The 19,260-nt window shown below is 43.4% G+C and overlaps 1 protein-coding gene across 4 annotated transcripts in view; it reads right to left on the bottom strand.

Annotated features, from left to right (window-relative positions):
• Positions 1–3,076: 3,076 nt before the first annotated feature.
• The window catches only part of Miga1 (mitoguardin 1), a 61,967-nt gene continuing 45,783 nt past the window's right edge, over positions 3,077–19,260 (bottom strand). For all 4 annotated transcript variants that reach the window (XM_085835395.1, XM_029475130.2, XM_021157265.3 and 1 more), the window contains 6 exons: positions 18,496–18,582; positions 16,830–16,928; positions 14,879–15,013; positions 13,296–13,349; positions 8,490–8,606; positions 3,077–6,701 (listed from right to left, as the gene is read on the bottom strand). In XM_085835395.1, the coding sequence (XP_085691521.1) occupies positions 6,483–6,701; positions 8,490–8,606; positions 13,296–13,349; positions 14,879–15,013; positions 16,830–16,928; positions 18,496–18,582 (711 nt within the window). In that variant the 3' untranslated portion in view covers positions 3,077–6,482. The remainder of the gene's footprint in view (positions 6,702–8,489; positions 8,607–13,295; positions 13,350–14,878; positions 15,014–16,829; positions 16,929–18,495; positions 18,583–19,260) is intronic.

Genomic DNA, 19,260 nt, shown 5'->3' with positions numbered 1-19,260 from the left:
CAGCCAGACATCTAAAGCTTTGTCCACATAATGAGTTCCAGGCCAGGCTGGGCTTCATGGTGAGGCCTAGCAAAAAGCAACCAGCAACCAGCAACCAGCTAGGGACTTGCAGAGTGTGCACTGGCATAGCACTCACTCAGCATGTGTGAGACTCTGGCCATGACTCTCAATGTTCTGAAACTCCACATGACGACTACAAGGGAGTGTGGCTTGAGCAGCAAAGGCACCTTGGAACAGCGTGGACCAATGCTCCAACTCACAGTCTGCAAGACATAATAAAAGACTGGCCGAGAATGTACATCTACTCATTTAAAGTGTGGGTAGTTCAGGTGTTGTACTACAGCAAGCCCAACACCCGAGAGGCAGAGGCAGGCGAACCGCTGAGTTTGACAAGTCTGCACAGTGAGCGCAAGCCTACACATTGAGACCCTATCTCAAAAACAAAAACAAACAAACAAACAAAAAAAACCCAAAATTAAACTAAACTAAAATTAAGTTAAAGTTGCTACATAGTTTTTGTATAATTTATTTTGGAAGACTATTTATCATTAGTAATCAGTTTGTCAGAGTCGAGTGGCAAGTGCTTTTACCAGACAAGCCATTTCTCAGGCTCAATTTAGGATTCTGAACTGTGGTCCTTGGCAGCAAGACCCTGAACGATCTTGCCTCCTGCAATTAGACTACACAGAGTTCTCCCACACCATGTCATGGCTGGTGTCATCCCACCAGCACAGCATGGCGGCGGCAGCAGCAGCAGCAGCAGTTCAAATCCAGGCATTGCCAAGGCAGGGAAGGCGCTCTGTGGCTAAAGCATGTTCCCGCTGGCCTGACCACCTGACTTCCCATCCCCAGAACCCATGGGAAAGCCAAGCTTAGTAGGGTCTGGCATGGGTCTGGTCTCCCAGGTACACTTCCACTGGAAGATAAAAGAATTGCTGGAAGCTACCTGTGAAGACTAGTACCTGATGTTGTCCCCTGACCAGATGCACAGCACGGGCTCACGGGCCTCATAAGCACGTGTACACCCCGCCCCAAACACTGCCTTCCACACCAGCACTGCCTCTCAGCTTGCTTTCTTCCTGTTACACTAGGAAGTGGTCACTTGAATGTTCTCAAACACCAGGAAGCTGTGTTCAGAGCCCAGTGTGAGGAAATATGGGCTCCTGTCTACAGCCAGCGATGGACAGAGGCCCACTGACAACAGCCCTGATGGAGTGGGCAAATCTTAGAAGCAAATCTCCTTATTATGTTATGTTGCTATTAAAGGTTTACTTGGCTCCTAATCTTGGGAGCTTGGATAGCACTGGCATGCAGGTGAGGATCCCTGCTGTATCACAGGATGGTTTGCAAACAGGAAGCTGTGTGTGCTCCCTTAGAACATCCTGCCTTGGGGGACCATGCCCGCAGGCAGCACAAAACCCTCTAGGAGGCAGAGCCACAAAACCTAATTGCTTCCCATGAGGCCCCACCATCTTGAAGGTTCCATCCGTTACCTCACGGTGCCACAGGAGAGCTTCCAGGACAGGGACCTCTGGCTTCAGCAGCAACGCTGTGGAGGTGTGCTTTCCTGGTGCATGGATGACAAGGGGGCCCTGACTCCTGGAACTGTGGTGTTATCTCAAACCTCGAGTTTTAAGTTCTGAAATCTCCTATATATAAATGTGCCGGGGAGAGCTTTTGTGACACATGGACATCCTGAAGTGATGTCTGACGTGGCAGTTGCTTTGCTATGGCTTTTAAGTACAAGATAAAAAGTGCTGTCAGGAGGAAGGGGTGCTCTTTTTTGTTGTACCAGAGCCCAGCTCTTCCCAAGCCATGAAAGTTACTGTAGGGTTTTTTGTTGTTTTGATGTATAGGAAGCCAAATAGCTAAGAAGACCCAGAATGTGTACATTAGATCAAAGATGGCAGAGAAGAGCAAGGGACCAAATGGGAATAAATGGCATGGTAAAATATGAAAGAATACAAAAAACATGAAAAAAAAAAAACCCAAACGATGTTAAAAACTGTGTCCGAGCCACGGGGAGGACGGCACAGAGCCGAATGTTTATGAAGGGTGTGGGGCAGAGGCTCCCAGAGCAAACACAGGGACAAGTGCTCACAAAGAGTGCAGCCAAGGATTGAGCCCCAGAGAGTGTGATGACAGATATGATGAACTATGGAGGGGCTTCTTAAACATGCTACAATTCCATGAGATGCACACGCCTTTAATCCCAGCACTCAGGAGGCAGAGAGATGGGACTCTGAGTTTGCGGCCAGCCTGGTCCATAGAGTACCAGAACAGAGAAACCCTGTCTTGAAAAAACAAAACAAAACAAAACAAACAAACAAACAAAACTGTCTGTGTGAGGTTTAAAGTGGAGACCCCTTTATAGAGGACAGAAATGACCAAGAATAAGCCAGATGATGGCACTTGGATCAGAAATTTGGATGTGGATGATACAGGGCTCCATCATTCTTCCCCTGCATCCGTGAGAGTAGAGAGTCAGTTAGCTCCTGTCTATGCCCTGATCACAGAGGGCAGCTCATAGACTTAACAGGTTTAAAAATAAAAAAGGACGGGTATTGCTCGCCTGTGATCCTGGCACTTGGGAAGTGTAGGCAAGAGAATGCAGGGTTGGATCAGACTTTCTAACACACACACACACACACACACACACACACGTGCACACGGCCGGCTGACAGTCACTGACGATGGAGAGAAGTCACGCCCCACTTCATCAGCTTAGCACACACACACACACACACACACACACACACACTTGGCCCGCTGACGGTCACTGATGATGGAGAGAAGTCACGCCCCACTTCATCAGCTTAGCACACACACACACACACACACACACACACACACGCACGTGCACACGGCCGGCTGACGGTCACTGACGATGGAGAGAAGTCACGCCCCACTTCATCAGCTTAGTACACACACACACACACACACACACACACACACACACACTCGGCCCGCTGACGGTCACTGACGATGGAGAGAAGTCATGCCCCACTTCATTAGCTTACTCTGCCTGATGACCTTATTCATTGAAACCTTTCAATTAAAGCAAGAAACCTGAAACTTTATTAATCACAATGCTGTCTTTATTTCCATGGTAGCACAAAAGATATTTGGTAGTATTCTACACTTGATTTCAGTCTTCTTTTCTCTTTGCCTCCCTCTATGGCCTCATGTGAAAGGGCAGGCCTACGAAGGCGTCTGTGATCACACATCATAGAAAGCGTTACTAATGCAGCCAGCACATCACTAAGACACCATCACTGGTTTATTTGGCTGGGACAGAAAACACGCTCACTGCAGTGCCTGTGAGGGACGGTGCTGTTGTCTGCCACTGCAGTGATTCACTTTTATACAGGTTAGTGAGTTCCGTCCTTACAGTGAAGAAACAGATACGCTGAGGTCACTCAAGGAGACTGTGACATGATTAAGAACAAAGTGACAGTCATTAAGAACAAAGCAGTTCATATTCGCATTTATCACAGGGCACATAAACACTTACTTTCACATACATATTCCTTAATTTAAAAATTCACAGATTTTAATTCAGGCTAATTCTCATACTTTAAAATTACAGTCCAATTAATTATGTTAATTATTAATAATGTTCCTATAAAAAATAAAAACCAGTGTTATAACATAGCTTCTGGTCTGGTCACGACAGGCCGTAGAGTAGTGCACTGCCACTTTCTCACCCCTCCTCTGGCCTTCCTCACTTCTAGGCTGACTTCTGCAAAGCAGGTAGGAAAGCCTACACCTTAAAGCAAAGGAACCTTGTAAGTACTTACAACAGTCAGCTCCACAGTCAATAGACTCCTGGTGCAAACTATTTCAGGAGACAGACACAGCTCTTTGGAGCTGACTTTTACAGAATTGAAAACTTGGCTTCTTGTAAAAGAAGAGAATTCTGCTTTGTTATTTCATGAACGTAGTACTGTTAACCTTCGGGAAGAAATAACTACATTTTTAGTTGAACAAGAACATAGCAAGAGAAACACAGCAAAATCAATCAACTGAATTTTTATCAGTTTTTCTTCCAAAAAAGAGGAGCTGGCTATTTTTTCAGGATCAACTCTGCCCACGCACATCTTGCATGTGGTAGCTATCTTCAGTTAACACCATGAGTCCACTAGGCTAGCCTTTTCTTCTTTCCCTATCAGGCTCTAGCCTAGTTTGACCTTCTGTTTTTATCTGTTAAAGCACTGCTTCTCTGTTTGATTTTAAGGCAAATAAAACTGGTATGTATATCTTAAGTATTTTCAACAGTCAGAGCCAGAGATGTTCTTTTTAAAAAGACATTATCCTTTAAAAAGTTAAGCTTTCCCAAACCCCCACCAAAGATTTTTCTCCTACATTTATTGCTCCCAAATTTCATTTGGTCATTCTTATCTCTTTTATCAAAGGCCACAAACGATCTTGTTTATATTCTAGTTAATTAGCCCATCAAAACTTAAGCACTGAGTTTGACAAACCAACCCTTTCTTGAAGATGGGCAATCTATTTATTTTTTAACTGAAATGTAAAAACAGAAAGAAATCAAATGCTTTTTGGAAGGATCACCCACCAGGATCATCTCACACCACTGCAGGATCACTGTTATACAGTGCAATTCTTCCAGACTATTTCAAGGAGGATTTCCCCCCAATATCTCTGTTTACAAAACCACAGGACAAAATACTTAGATCTCCAATGAATAAGTGACTATAATCCACAACTGTCTTGCTCATGTGGTAACAGGAAGGCACGCACACGTGTGTCACTCACATCGGTGACATCTCATAGGTAAAAACATCTACTGTGAAAGCGTAAGGGAGGTCAGGCTCAGTGCGCTTTGTTCTCAGGCAGACTTCTGCCTGGTGGTCAGGAAACGAAGGGCGAGGGGAGAAGGCCAGGCAGCGTGCACTGAGGACACAGGTGATGGCCTGAGCCTGACACACTAATGGCACGGGTCTAAATCCTACATCTAATAACGATTTACATAACTGTGATGTATCTACACAGTCAAAATCTTAAAAAAGTAAACTTCTTGTTTTCACTTTTTCTTTTCCCATCATTAACCTTACTCTAGGCACTTTAATCTAAAAATGCATTATTAAAACCATTTCACATCCTTCTGTACACTTCACTCTTAAAATCAATGCAGCCCACTTCAGGATAGCAAGCCAGTGAATCCAATCCACTGGTGAAAACATGGTACGCGATCTTAAAGCAGAATTAATGAGGCCTGGAAAATCTATAATGCGCTTGGAAGGTTACTTTTTTTTTTATATTTTTTAAAGATTTATTTATTATTATATAAAAGTACACTGTAGCTGTCTTCAGACTCACCAGAAGAGGGTATCAGATCTCATTACGGATGGTTGTGAGCCACCATGTGGTTGCTGGGATTTGAACTTAGGACCTTTGGAAGAGCAGTCGGTGCTCTTAACCTCTGAGCCATCTCTCCAGCCCCGGCAGGTTACTTATAATAACCCGGTTACTCATTTCTCATAAGGACATAAAACACACCCCCATAACATTCAAAATATGTGTGGTTTACATCTAAGAGAAAAATTCCTTTAAAACCTAAGTTCAAAGTATGAGTATTTTTAAAATTTATGCATAACATGACAAACTTTTAATGTGATAAACTCTCTATGTGAGTGATTAAAAGTTTGTTTTGTGAAAGGAGAGAGGAAATTATCTTATGCTAAAGTTTAAAACTTTAAGACAGCCTCAAAGTTACATTTAAAAGAGGATAAATTTTTAATTCTTTTTTTGGTAAATAAATTATATTTTCCAGTTTAAAATTCATCTGAGGGAAAATAAGATAAAATACTTCAGTGTCTCGTACCTTCCAGGACAATAGTAGTATCCTCTGGACTGCAGGTGATCCACCCCAAGTGTGTGCTGTAAACCACTCGCTTCACTCAGGTGCTCTCGTACACCAGACCTCGGTGAGGATGCCTTCTTTGACTCAAATACATTAGCAAATATACAAGCTGTAGATAAACACCTCTATTGTCTAAATTCTATTAAAGAAGTAGTACCTAAGGTTAAGAATACATTTCAGGCAAAGTTAAGTACGTTGACGCTAGAAGTCGTAGATTATTACACAAATACAATCACCTTGGGCTAGTGTATTCTCAAGGAGCAAAGCATCAAGACGTGTTTTGAGGGTGACACTGGACACTGCAGATTGTGGGAAGACAATGAACTCCTATAGCATTGGGTTCAATTCAAGCAACAGTCACAACATAATACGCAACACTTCACAACTTAAATTATTACCTAAGGATTATTAAAAAGTCTCTCTGGATCCATCACATGGCTTCAGTGACAAACCTCCTGCATACATGCAGGACAATCCCGCCCATCCTTGAGACTGTCCTCTCCCTGAGGCCACGCTGTCAGCCCTGTAGATTCTGAGGCACTCACAGTCAGGAGTTACCCTAGAGCACTGGACAGCATTCTCCAGCCACTTCTGGTACTTATTGTACTTTGGCTTCTAAGAGCGCAGTGGGCACGGCGTGGGAGTGTCCACTCGTGCAAGTGGTGGCATGCCTCAGGGCATCTGCACCAAGACAGGTGACCAGCAGCTCCGTGCGGCGGATGAGTAGGTGCGTGAGGTCCTCCACCAGCGTGTCTATGCTCGAATAGCGCACCTTCTCAAAGTCGAAGATGTCTTTGAGAAAGAAAAGAACTTGATTCTGGAAAAGGAATACACAAGCCATTGGCATTCATTAGGCTATAATTTGTTAAAGCTTTGAACTGTTAATACTGGACCAGACTTTATACCAGGAGTCAGACATCTTAGTTCTGGGGCTGGAGTCACATCTCATGGGCAAAGGACTTTGAACAAGTTATTTCACCTTTTGGATTGTTGTTTTCTATGTTTTAAAATTTGTGCAAATATTACTTGTCCTTTGTGTGTCTGTGTGTCTGTCTGTATATGTGTGTGTGTATGTGTTTTTTGAGCCATGGTTTCTATGTGTAGCCCTGGCGGTCCTGGAATTTGCCCTTTAGACCAAGTTGGCCTCAAACTCACAAAATCTGCTTGCCTCTGCTTCTCAAATGCTGGAATTAAAGGTGTGTGCCACCACACATGCATGTTTACTACACAGGGCTGGCACAGGCCATCTATGAGAAGCACCCAAAGCAGGACATAACTATGAGCTGTTTACCAGACTTTCCTCTCAGGCCACCTCGAGTGCTTGGCCACGTAGGCATAGAAAAGCAAACCGCTTGCAATGATCATAATACTTTTTTAATTAAGATTTATTTATGTCATGTATGTGAGTGCACCATTGCTCTCTTCAGACACACCAGCAGAGGCCATCTGATCCCATTACAGATGGTTGTGAGCCACCACGTGGTTGCTGGGAATTGAACTCAGGACCTCTAGAAGAGCAGTCAGTGCTCTTAACTGCTGAGCCATCTCTCCAGTCCCCATAATACTTTTAAATGTATATTTTTCTGCTAAAAAAAGACATAAATGAAAAACGCCAGTGTCATGTCTACAGTGAGTGGCAGGTGTCGAGGAGTGTCATTTCAGGGAATTAATACAGTGAAGCACATTAAAGTAAGTTGTTGACTATTAAGCACTAGATCTCAGCTATGAAATGATGGAAGAGAATGAACTGCAAAGAGAAAGCCAGCGACATCCAGTTTCCACCCTCAGACAGGGTTTGGTAACAAGTACTAGCAAGGCCATCCCAGAGTCCCCGAGCTAGCACCAGCTAGTGCCCCACTCTGACAAGAAAGGTGGGAGTTGGAGACCTCAGGACAGCTTGGCCGCCAGCTCTACTCCACTGAAGCACACAATTTACAACTGGAAGGTTAAATAGACTAGCAACAAATTAATGAGTTCTAAATGACAAAACGAAAACGTGCTAAACCATTTATAAAGCCGCTGTATTAATAAAGCAAACAGACTTCTAGAAACTTCACAGTACAGCAGGGCAGCATCCTAGCATTCCGACTCATACACCTCTGGACTGTTGGTCCCTGAAGTTCAGTCCTCGATCCTGCCAAACACAGAGGTTCCCCCGAACTTTGCCAGCCAGAACACTCTGCAGGGAACTCCAACAAACATTTTGGCAAGCAAACCTCAGACATGAGGACACAACTTTAAATTCTCATGTGAATTCTTACAGCTTGGATTTCAACATTCCTATCACCTTGTACAGAACTTAGTTCTGTAACTCAATACCACACAGTCATTTCTGCAGTATTTCCCGAGTGTCACTGTAATATGATAGTATCCGAGACAAGAGACAGGAGACAGGAGACAGGCAGTGGACCTGGGGAGTCTGTTCTAACTGTAGGGCACCAGCTCTCTAAGGCACTGTTCTGTAAGATTAACACTGGATTACTGTCTCTAATTTATTACTGGCATTTAAATATAGAATTAGGTGATTTTTATAACTTTGCATGTTACACAAAAGTAAACAACTTTATTTTATTCTTTAAAACTAGGTTTCAATGGCTGAACATACCTTAAAGAAGCAACATAAGTCATAGAGAGAATTTCTAGGCCCCAAGAAGCCCCAGGCTAAGACAGGGCTGATATGCTCACAAATGGCATAAAAATGAGCGAAAAATCCATCTGAGATCTGTTGGGAAACAAAAGGCAGTCAGTATATTTTGTCTTCTTAAATTTACTTTCTCTAGTAATTTCTCATAAACTGCTAGCCATCATGCGGTCAGAAGTCTTTGGAAGCAGACTAGGGTTCCATCATGAGACAGCCGTTGGGAATACTAACAAACTTAAAAGTAACCAAGCGCCAGAGGGTTTATAGAGGTTTCATACTCTAGCCAGCAGTTTCAGAGGAGAAGCAATTTCACCTCATAGAAATAAAAGGTTTTTTAAAAATCTCTGGATCACCTCTTCTAACAAGGACAACCGACTTCAACAAGTCACACCTAATCCTTCCCAACCAGTTCATCAGCTGGGGACCGAGCATGGGGGCCATCCCCAGTCAAGCCACACAGAACATCTTGGATTTTGCATTTAAGTTCTACTTCCTAAAAGCAATTATCACATAGTACCAAGTTCTAACAATGATACAGCATTCTATGTAACTTTTAGGGATCTTTTGACCAGTTTTCATGATTTGAAGGTTTTACTCAACTGTAATGACCAAAGACCTCTCTAAAATCGGTTTTAAAGGATTAAGCAGTAAATGGCTAAGCGTTAAGTCTCAGTAAGTAGACTGCACACACAGTACCCTGGGCTTGGTACCCAGCACCCTATAAGCCAGGTGTGCTGGGGTGCAGCTGCAGTTTAACCAGGTGTGCTGGGGTGCAGCTGCAGTTTTAGCACATGGGAAGGAGGAGGAGGAAGAGGACAAGGAGGAGGATTAGGATGGCAAGGTCATTTCTGGCAATGCAGAAGTTCCAGGCCAGCCTATAAACAAACACATAAACACATAAAGCATTGAATTATTCTTACTAGAATTCTAACCTTTAGTTAAGAAAGTCAATATTATTAAACTTTGACATGTGACTGACTCTTCTTATGAAAAACTGGTACATATATATGCATTTGAAGAAAATTAATATTACTGAATTTCTAGTTTAGTAGATTTTTAAACTATGTTCTTAGGATTCTCTGAATTGCCTGTGTCTGCTTTGGTGTTTGATTCCATTTTAATCTCTAATTTTTATTAATTTGGGTCTTATCTTTCTTTTGGTTAATTAGTCTAAAGGTTTGACAATCTTTAAAAAAGATTTGAATTGAACTTTTGAATTGGTTTTATCTCCATTTTATTTTGATTATTTTTTCCCACCTATGGGCATTGTTTGTCCTATTTTTCCAAAGCCTTCAGATGCATCATTAAGTAATTTCTAAGATCTCTCTCTCTCTCTCACCCCCCACCCCCGTGTGTGTGATACTTAGATTTTTGATATAATGTGTTTTCATTTTTATTCAGTTCTAGGAACTAAGATTTTCCTTTCAGTCTGGAGTGACGGCTCAGGGCTGAGAGCACTGGCTGGTCTTGCAGCAGGTATGGGTTCGAGTCTCAGCACTGACATGGTAGTTCTCTAACTCCAGTCTCAGAGAGATCCGGTGCTTCTTCTCTCTTCTGTGGGCACCAGGCATACACTAGTACTCAGACACACAGCAAAACACTCACAGCATATAAATCCCATTAAGACAGTTTTTAGGTAAAAATATTTTCCTTCTCAATACCTTCCTTGACCTGTCATTCAATAGCCTGCTGTTCAGTTTGCACGGATTTGTGTGCTGTTTCTTGTTCTTGGTATCCAGTTTTATTCCACTGTAGTCAGACAGGACATAGAATGGTCCTTCAATTTTCCTACATCTGTTGATACTTTCTTTGTATACTACTATGTTGTCAATTTTGGAGAAAGTTCCAGCGCTATTGAGAAAGTGTCTTCTTTAATGTCTGGGTGTCTGTTAGGACGATTTGCATGATGTCATTCCCCTCCTGTGTATTCTATTTAGCTTTTGTCTGGATAACCTGTCTATTGGTGAGACTGGTGAGTCAAAGTCGCTCACTAACATAGTGTTGATGTGAATCTGTGGTTTTAGATCAAAAGTATGTATTTTTAAGGATTTATTTTAATCAGGTGTCTATGTGCATATCTCTGTGTACATACATACATGTGATCACAGAGGCCAGAAGGCTTCAGTTCCCCTGCAATTGGACTACAGGTGACTGTGAGCTGTCTGACTTGGTACTTCAAACTGATCTTGGGTTCTTTGGAAGAACCATTGTGCTCTTAGCTGCTGAGCCGTCTCTCCAATTCAAACAGTTCCTTACAAGTGTACTGTCTCCTGGGAGACTGTCTTTAGTATGATGTGTCCTTATCTTGTCTGATGAGCTATGGTTTGAAGTCAGTTCTGTCAGACACTAGAATAGGTAATTCTCATTGCCTCTTCATTCTATTTTACTTCCTTTTACCCTGAGGTATTCCCTATCGCTGATGATAAGGCATGGTTTTTGGAAGAAGCAAAAACAAGGGAGGGGGAAGCATGTTTTTTAATCAAACTTGTTAGTTTGTGTCTGTTTGTTGGGTAATTACAACTATTATTAGTACCAGTTGCTACTGAACAGTGTACAGTATCTCCTGTCCTTGTCATTTTGGGTTTTTTGTGTTTTCTTAGCACTCTCTTGATTAGTTGCTCTGAAAATGTTTATTTTCTTACGTATGTTTATTCTTAAGACCAAAGTATCCTTCCAGTATCCTCTGTAGAGCTGGCTTGGTGTTATAAACTTCTTTAATCTGTTGAGTGTCATAAAATTCTTTTCTTTTTCCTTTGAGTGAGACTAATAGTTTTTTGAGCACAGTAGTCTAAGATGTCATCTGTGGTCTTTCAGAACTTATAGAACATCCATATGAACCATTGTGGCCTTTTAAATCTCCACTAGAAAGGTGGATGTAGCTGTTATTCTGATAGGCCTGTCTCTATACGTGACTTGGCCTTTTCTTGTAGCTTTCATTATCGTTTCTTGCTCTGCACATTCAGTGCTTTGACCAGTATTCGACACAGGCAGTTCCTTTTCTGGTCCTATCCACTCGATGTTCACTGTGTGCCTCTTGCATCTTCATAGGTATCTTGCCTTAAATTTGGGAAACTTTCTTCTATGATTTTGTTGAACATATTTTCTGTGACTTCAACCTGGGTTTCTTTTCTTCCGTGTTTCAAAAGTTTAGCCTTTTTATAGTATCTTAGAATTCACATATGTTCTGTTCTTTAATGTGCTGGTTGGCTCTTTGTCAATTTGACACACACAAGGCCGTTTGGGAAGAGGGCTGCCTCCATCAGCTTGCCTGTAGGTAAGTCTGAGGGGCTTTCTCTTGATTAATGGCAGCTGTGAGAAGGCCCCGCCCACTGTGGGCAGGTGGTCTTGGATGATATAAGGGGGCAAGCTGAGAAAGCCATGAACAAAAGCCAGTGAACAGTACTCCACCATCTCTTCAGTCCTTTCTTCTAAGTTCCTGCCTTCAATGTCCTTGATGGTGCACTGTAATGTGGAAGTGTAAGCCAAAGAAACCCTCCCTCCCCTAAGCTGATTTTGATGGTTATTTTGGTCCAGCTCCTCTACCTTGTCTTGACATTCTCCTACTTGATCCTTGATACATTCCATTGGCAAAGCTGAGGATTTTGTTTTGTTTGCTTAGTGGGTCAAGAATTTGTCATGCAAGACTGACAACCTGAATGCAGATCTTTAGAACCCACACAAAAGTCAGAGCCATGGCACAAGGATCTGTAATGCCAGCATGTTCCTATGGGGTCATGAGAGGAAGGGACAGGACATTTTCAGCTAGCCTGGCTTGTGTAGCAGGAAAAAGATCCTGTCTCAAAGAAGATGCAAAGGTGTGGATGGATACTCAAATGTTGTCCTCTGACGTCCACAGGTCCACTGTGGCACCCCTCAGCCGCTACATAAAGAAACACTCACAGTCGTCCACACACTCATTTCTTACATAGACACAAACTCAGACTTACTCCCAGGGAGAGAAAGAGACAAAGACAGAAAGACCTATAGAGGGAAAGACAGATGCAGCATGGATTCTGGAATAATTTTAAACCAGCATTCTTCAGATAGACGTCCTAGAATTATCCCTAAGCACCTACCAAAGATGCTGAAGGAAGGGCTGTGCCACAGAACATCTAGGGTCGGCCAGGCGCTCAGTGTTACAGATGTTAGATCACAAATATGGATCTGGTAAACCAACCCAGGTCGGATAATGTAATATAGCCAGTAGTTGCACAATGTTCTATGCTAAGTACTTTCTAATGAACTCTGTGTTGTTGTGTTGGCTGTTTAAATTTCTTTGTAGCTGGAATTGAACTGAAGACCACTGAGCTTCACATGAGCCCTTCGCACCTTACACTGAATCTTTTAAACACTGTATAAAGTAAATACTGTCACTAGCCTTTCTCAAAACTGGAGCCACTAAGGATGGAAGGGTTGAGCAACTCCCAGGGTCTACTGTTACCAACATTTCACTGGCAGTCTCACTGCAGAGTCTACACATGGGAAGGCATGGACCTCACAGACGTAGAAGGCCTGTGGGTTTATCAGTCCCCCTTGCTGCCTGAGGAAGTGTCACTCTGGTCTGTGAGGATGCATGGTTATAAAGCAAGGCCGCCCTTCTTACCCTCTTTAGACTCGGGCCTGTTTGTTCTGCAGGTGCTGGGACAGCACAAAGCCTTACTAGATACTGCAGGCAGGTGGACTATGGGCTCTGCAGTCTTCCAGTCTCAGCTGTTTTTAAAAGCCACAGAGAATGAACTGAGGAGGAGTCCGGGGCATAGTGAGTTTTACCTTCATCTGTTGCCTTTTCTGTTTCAGCACTGACCAACAACTTGAAGCCACAGCCTAAATATAGACGGAGGGAAAAAAAAGCAAGGTTTAAATTCATATTTATGCCGGGCTTGGTGGTGCACGCCTTTAATCCCAGCACTTGGGAGGCAGAGGCAGGCGGATTTCTGAGTTCGAGGCCAGCCTGGTCTACAAAGTGAGTTCCAAGACATCCAGGGCTATATAGAGAAACCCTGTTTCGAAAAACCAAAAAAAAAAAAAAAAATTTCATATTTATTATTAATATTTCCATTTAAAAAGTGATTTTTATTAGAATCCAAAGTTTCTTGGTCTAAAGTCCCAAACAGTGAGAGTAAGGACAACTCCGGGTTCCTTGTGTTGTTTACAAATATCAGGGGGAGTTCATTTTTATGAAATTAGAATTTATATACAAAAGCTGGGCAGTGGTGGTATACCCCTTTCATCTCAACTCTTGGGAGGCAGACCTCTGAGTTCAAGGCCAGCCTGGTCTACAGAGGACTCACCTGTCCTGGTGAGTTCCAGGACAGCCAAGGCTACCCAGAGAAACCCTGTTTTGAAAAACGAAACCAAAGCAAGCAACCAAGCAACCAACTAACCAACCAACCAACTAACCAACCAACTAACCAACCAGTCAACCAACCAACCAACCAACCAGCCAACCAGTCCATAAGAGAAAAAGGCTGAGCTCTAGAACCAAGGCACAATTCAGAATTGCAGCACAATTCTCAAGGCTCATGGTGCACATGGAAACTCATGCCTGTGACCCTGGTACATAAGAGGCTGAAGCAGCAGATAGATCCCCAGAGTGCTGGCCAACCTGGGCTACAGAGTGAGACCTTGTCTCACAAATGAACAAAAACAGAGGTCCTAACTTCTATCCCTATAGAAATGAAATGAAAATAATTTGTGATATATACACACAAATAAATGTTCTCTACTGAATGATTAAGATAGATTATTGTCTGTCCTTCAAGGACAGTGCTGCTGGAATGTCAGCTGAATTTTATTCAAGAACCAAAAACCTAACCACGAGGAGGCAAAACCATCGCCTGAGTGGATCCTGGGGCAGCCTCTGCTCTGGGTGGCCCAACTGTCCCAAGCCAGTGGCTGCAGTGAAGAGAGTACACTTTCTGTGGCTACAGTGCTGCTTTAGCAAAGGAGACCTGCACGGAAAAAGCTCTAAGACGCAGGATCTGGAAGTTCTGACACAACCACGCAACTGCCAATGGAATGTCTAAGCATTTCCAGCACTCAGACTTTACCACGAAACGCGATAGCCACAGCAGCTGCCGGTGCCCGTGGCTGTCAGAGGAGAATGCCACTGCACACAGTGTTACTGCTGCACACAGGATCCCAATGGCAAGGATGAGTTCAATTTTCTTCAGGGTCTCTCTATGTAGTTCTCACTGGCCTTGGACTCACAGAGATCTGCCTGTTTCTGCTCTCTGGGTGCCAGGATTCAAGGCATGTGGTACCACTTCTGACCTCTGTAATTTCTAATTAGTTTTCTATCTCTGACCATTTTCCATCAGACCAGAACAGCCAAGAAAGGAAATGCCACTTACGGTTTCTTTGAAGGAAGAGTTGAGCCAGCGATTGTTCACCACGCTCTGTATGGATGTCGGTGGGTTTTCTAAATCTTCAAAGGAATCCATTAATATGAAATCCAGAACCACATCATAAAAATTTAAATTTTTCACCTGTATTAAATTGCAAGATAGCAATGAGTATTACAGAATTCTGGAGTCAAGTCTGTGCTTTGCAATGCTAGGTTCTGAGTTGTTCAGAGTAAGTTACTCTACAAAGAGGAGGTAAGTACCAAACTGCAAATCTAGGAAGTTTGCTCCCTCCTGGCCACAAGAAATCAGTTTCTCCTGGAGTCTACCGGGTGGGGTGGGGGTGGGAAGCAGCAAGAAAATAATCCCAATAAACACAATACAGCTCACAGAGCTTGCAGCAGAGACTGAGTGTAAGCTGGATATTTGAGATAACTTCCCTTAGGGAGAGAACCTTCCCAGTTGCATTGAATTCCTGACAGAGCCTTAAGGTCAGAAGAAACACAATGTTGTTGAATAGAAAGACACACTGAAAGTATGCTATGGCAAAGCAGGTAAAACCTGCCGGGAAATAAGAACGAGAGCCTGTCAGGACTTGTACTCTATTCTCAAGGACCGTGGAGATGCTGAGGAGGTAGATCATCGCATCACATATTTAAAGATGGTTTTGATGTCAGAATCTGCTGGGAGGGGCAGACGGATCAGGTCCATCACCAGCTCCATAGAGTCCATTGCTGGGTTACAAAGAGTCTTTATCTCAAAACAACAAGATACTCTTAGCGGAAGTGCAGGTGAACAGAAGAGAAGAGAGGAGAGGAATGTAAGGGAGGAAAGCAGTGGGCAGCGAGTCACGGGCTACAGAGATGGAGTAGATTAGGGGTGCAGTGGGCAGCGAGTCACAGGCTACAGAGACGGAGTAGATTAGAGATGCAGTGCTCCATGGGTCATGGACTATAGAGATGGAGTAGATTAGAGATGCAGTGCTCCATGGGTCATGGACTATAGAGATGGAGTAGATTAGAGATGCAGTGCTCCATGGGTCATGGACTATAGAGATGGAGTAGATTAGTCAAAAGGCATAGAGATGTAGGCCAAGGGAAAGACAATAGGAATAGAGAAAAGCTGAGAAAATGAAAATAGACCTGGGATTCAGATTTACCTAATTTAGAGATGAATATGGAAAAGTAGGAAAGATTAGAAAGGCTGAAGGTAGGGTCCTGTGTCTGGACCTACCGTGTCCCCAGCTCCCCGGAAATGCATTCTGTGAGCTTCTACTACAGTGAGCTGCTCTGAACACAGCATAGACGCCATTTCCCCAAGGGTTCCTACCACGCTTTAGTGGATGCTGGTTAGGAGCCAAGAACTGTGTGCTGGAAATAATATTTGTGTACTGCTGCTGCTCCTAGATACTGACATAACCAGAACTAAGAAGTATGTATGGACTCAAACGATCATGTCTATATCAAATTCTACTATCCTGTATATGCTACAACCTATGAATTCACATGTAGACCTGCAATGTAAGTTCTAATTTTTATACCTTCTCTAAAGTAAGCCTGTCTCTGGTTTTTCTCGGTACATTTACTTCTTCAGTTCTATGAAAAGTCTACTTCCTTGGCTCCCTGGTACCCTGTCTCTTATTCATCTCAAACCACTCTTGCACAGCCCACTGTAACATCCTTGTAACAAGGTCTACCTTACGTGAATGAAGTCAAAAGGCTTTTAGAAAGCATTTCCTTATAACCAATCATGTATAAAGAATATAGTTTCCATTGTTGATGAATGTCAGAAATATGACAGTACCTACCACCACACAGCTAGATATCACAGTACCCTAACACTACACAGTTGGATGTGACAGCGGCTGGATTTGCTATCAGTTAAAGAAAAGACAGAGACCCAAAGCCTTGCTCATGTGAGCATGCACAGAGCAGGAATAGGGATTCTGTCATTTGCTTACCCCTCTGGCAGCAAGTTCCATCTCAGTGCTATCCCAGTGATCGGTCTGCTCTAAAAAATCAATCATTTCATCAAAAACATCTTGAAATTTCTTTGGATTCTGCAAAAACATAGTGTAGTCAGAACATACTTTATAACAAGACAAGCCTACAAAATAAGTTACTTTTCAAGAAAGTTGAATCTTAATTATTCTAGAAAATATTTTCAAAGCATGCCAAGTTTTTTCTTTTTTTTTTTTGAATTAATTTTTTTTATTAGGTATTTTCCTCATTTACATTTCCAATGCTATCCAAAAAGTCCCCAATACACCCCCCCCCAAGTTTTTTCATTTTTAAGCACCTCTAGCAACCCAGGCTAGCCTCAAATGACCTGTATAGTGGAGGATGCCCTCAAGTTTCTACTGTCCTTACAGGTCCTGGGGTTCCACGTGTGCCCCTCACCTGGTTATACAACTGAGGCCCTTTTCCACGATGAGTTAGGCAGGTGGTCTAACTCTCAGCCCTTCACTACCAGCTGTTATCCTGTTCACAGAAGCCAAGAACAGGGATGCCAGCAAAACATCAGCAAACCAGTGCTCAGACTGTAGAGGAGAGCAGGGGCCACGGAGGCGGGGTGGCCCTTCCGGTGCAGATGAGCTCCTCCTGCAGGCACACTGGTTCAAAGCCCTGCGCTTGTCTACAATGGGACGGCCAAGAAAGCAACCCAAGATTTGTCCTGTGACTTACAAGGACTGAGTATCTATCACTTGCTATTCACTTAGCACTGTATGGTTAGGTTCCCCCCCACTTCCCATTCATCTAGTCCTACGCGTCTTCTGAAACAGGGTAAGATAAATACAGCTGCTCTGTGCGGAGAGGGACTGGAGAGGAATGACCTGGAGCTGGGTACCGTGGGCAAAGGCTAAAGGCAGGCCTGTTCCTCTGGACAAGCTGCACGAAGTGTCACGGTTCCTAACACTCTGAGTGAAGTTCTCAGGAAAGGCTCTGCCTCACTCAGCCCAGTGAGGATGAGAACCAGGCAGTACGGTCCCTGCTCCAGGTTCCCAGTGCTCTGCTCTCCAGCCTCTTCCTGAGGAGGCTTGAGGAGGTAGCAGCCCCAACCGGTCATAGCAGCAGATCTCCCAACAGGCCGCACCAGACATCGCCAGAGGCCACAGGCAGTTCTAAGTTATTACAAATAACCTGGCTTTGCACACTGAAAGTAACTCAGACATAAATGAATGCTGTTTGCGCTAGCCAGGGTAGTGCACGTCTGGGATTCCAACACCCACAAGGCAGAGGGAAAAGGATCAGCACACAGTTGAGTCTAGCCTGATCTACAAAGTGAGTTCCAGGCCAACCAGAGGAGCCAACAGGCTCGGTCTCAAACAACAGTAAATCAAGAGTGTTTGGTGGATCTTTCTAATTACTAACAAAGGTTTCATTCATTGTTAAAATTTAAATATACATTTTACTCTAAAACCTGCTAAACTCTTTCTTCATCTGGCAGGACACGGGGCACAAGCCTGTCTGTGTGAGGTGAGGGCACAGCTGTTGGCAATGGTGCCGGCTCAGTTTGTCAGACTTGGTGCCAAGGACTTTGCCTGATCAACTGTGCCACCAGCCCCTGTATTTAGTCTTCAGTTAAAGAAACCAGTAAGAACAAAACTTGCTCAGAGACATATTTACCTTCCGTGCTTTCACAATTAAAGCTGACAAAATTTTCCTTCCACTTTCAGCAAGGAATGACCTGTTGTCTGCTTCTGCAAGGATTAGCTGAAAAACACCAGTCCACAGCGTGAAAATGAGTGATGTCCCGTGAAACATGGGTGACTGGGCAGTCAGGGCAGTGGATGTGATGCTAAGTCACTACTGAAGGCAGAGGAAGTCCAAATTCACAGAAATGGAGAGACTTATGCTCAGTGATCAAAAAAGATTCAGGGCGGGTAAATTTGATCTTAAATTCTGTTTCAGACAATTAATTATCTGCAGTGAGGAGATGCAAGAATGGCTTAGTGATTAAGAGCATGCTCTGGGGCTACTGAGATGGTTCAGCAGGTAAGAGCACTGACTTCTCTTCTGGAGGTCCTGAGTTCAAATCTCAGCAACCACGTAATGAGATCTGATCCCTCTTCTAGTGTGTCTGAAGTCAGTTACAGTGTACTTATGTATAATAATAAATAAATCTTTGGGCCAGAGCAAGCAGGGACTGAGCGAGCAGAGTTGATTGGAGCAAGCAGGGCCGACCTGAACGAGCAGAGGTCCTAAAAACTCAATTCCCAACAACCACATGAAGGCTCACAACCACCTGTACAGCTATAGTGTATTCACATACATTAAATAAATAAATAAATAAATCTTTTAAAAAAAAAAAAACCTTAGAAAAAAAGAGCATGCTCTGTACTTTCAGAGGACCCAAGTTTGGTTCCCAGCATCTGTGTTGGGTGGCTCACA

This window comes from Mus caroli, unplaced genomic scaffold, assembly GCF_978045245.1.
Source record: "Mus caroli unplaced genomic scaffold, Mus_caroli_1 scaffold_3, whole genome shotgun sequence".
Lineage (NCBI taxonomy): Eukaryota > Metazoa > Chordata > Mammalia > Rodentia > Muridae > Mus > Mus caroli.
This window is presented reverse-complemented; position numbering and strand designations above follow the sequence as displayed.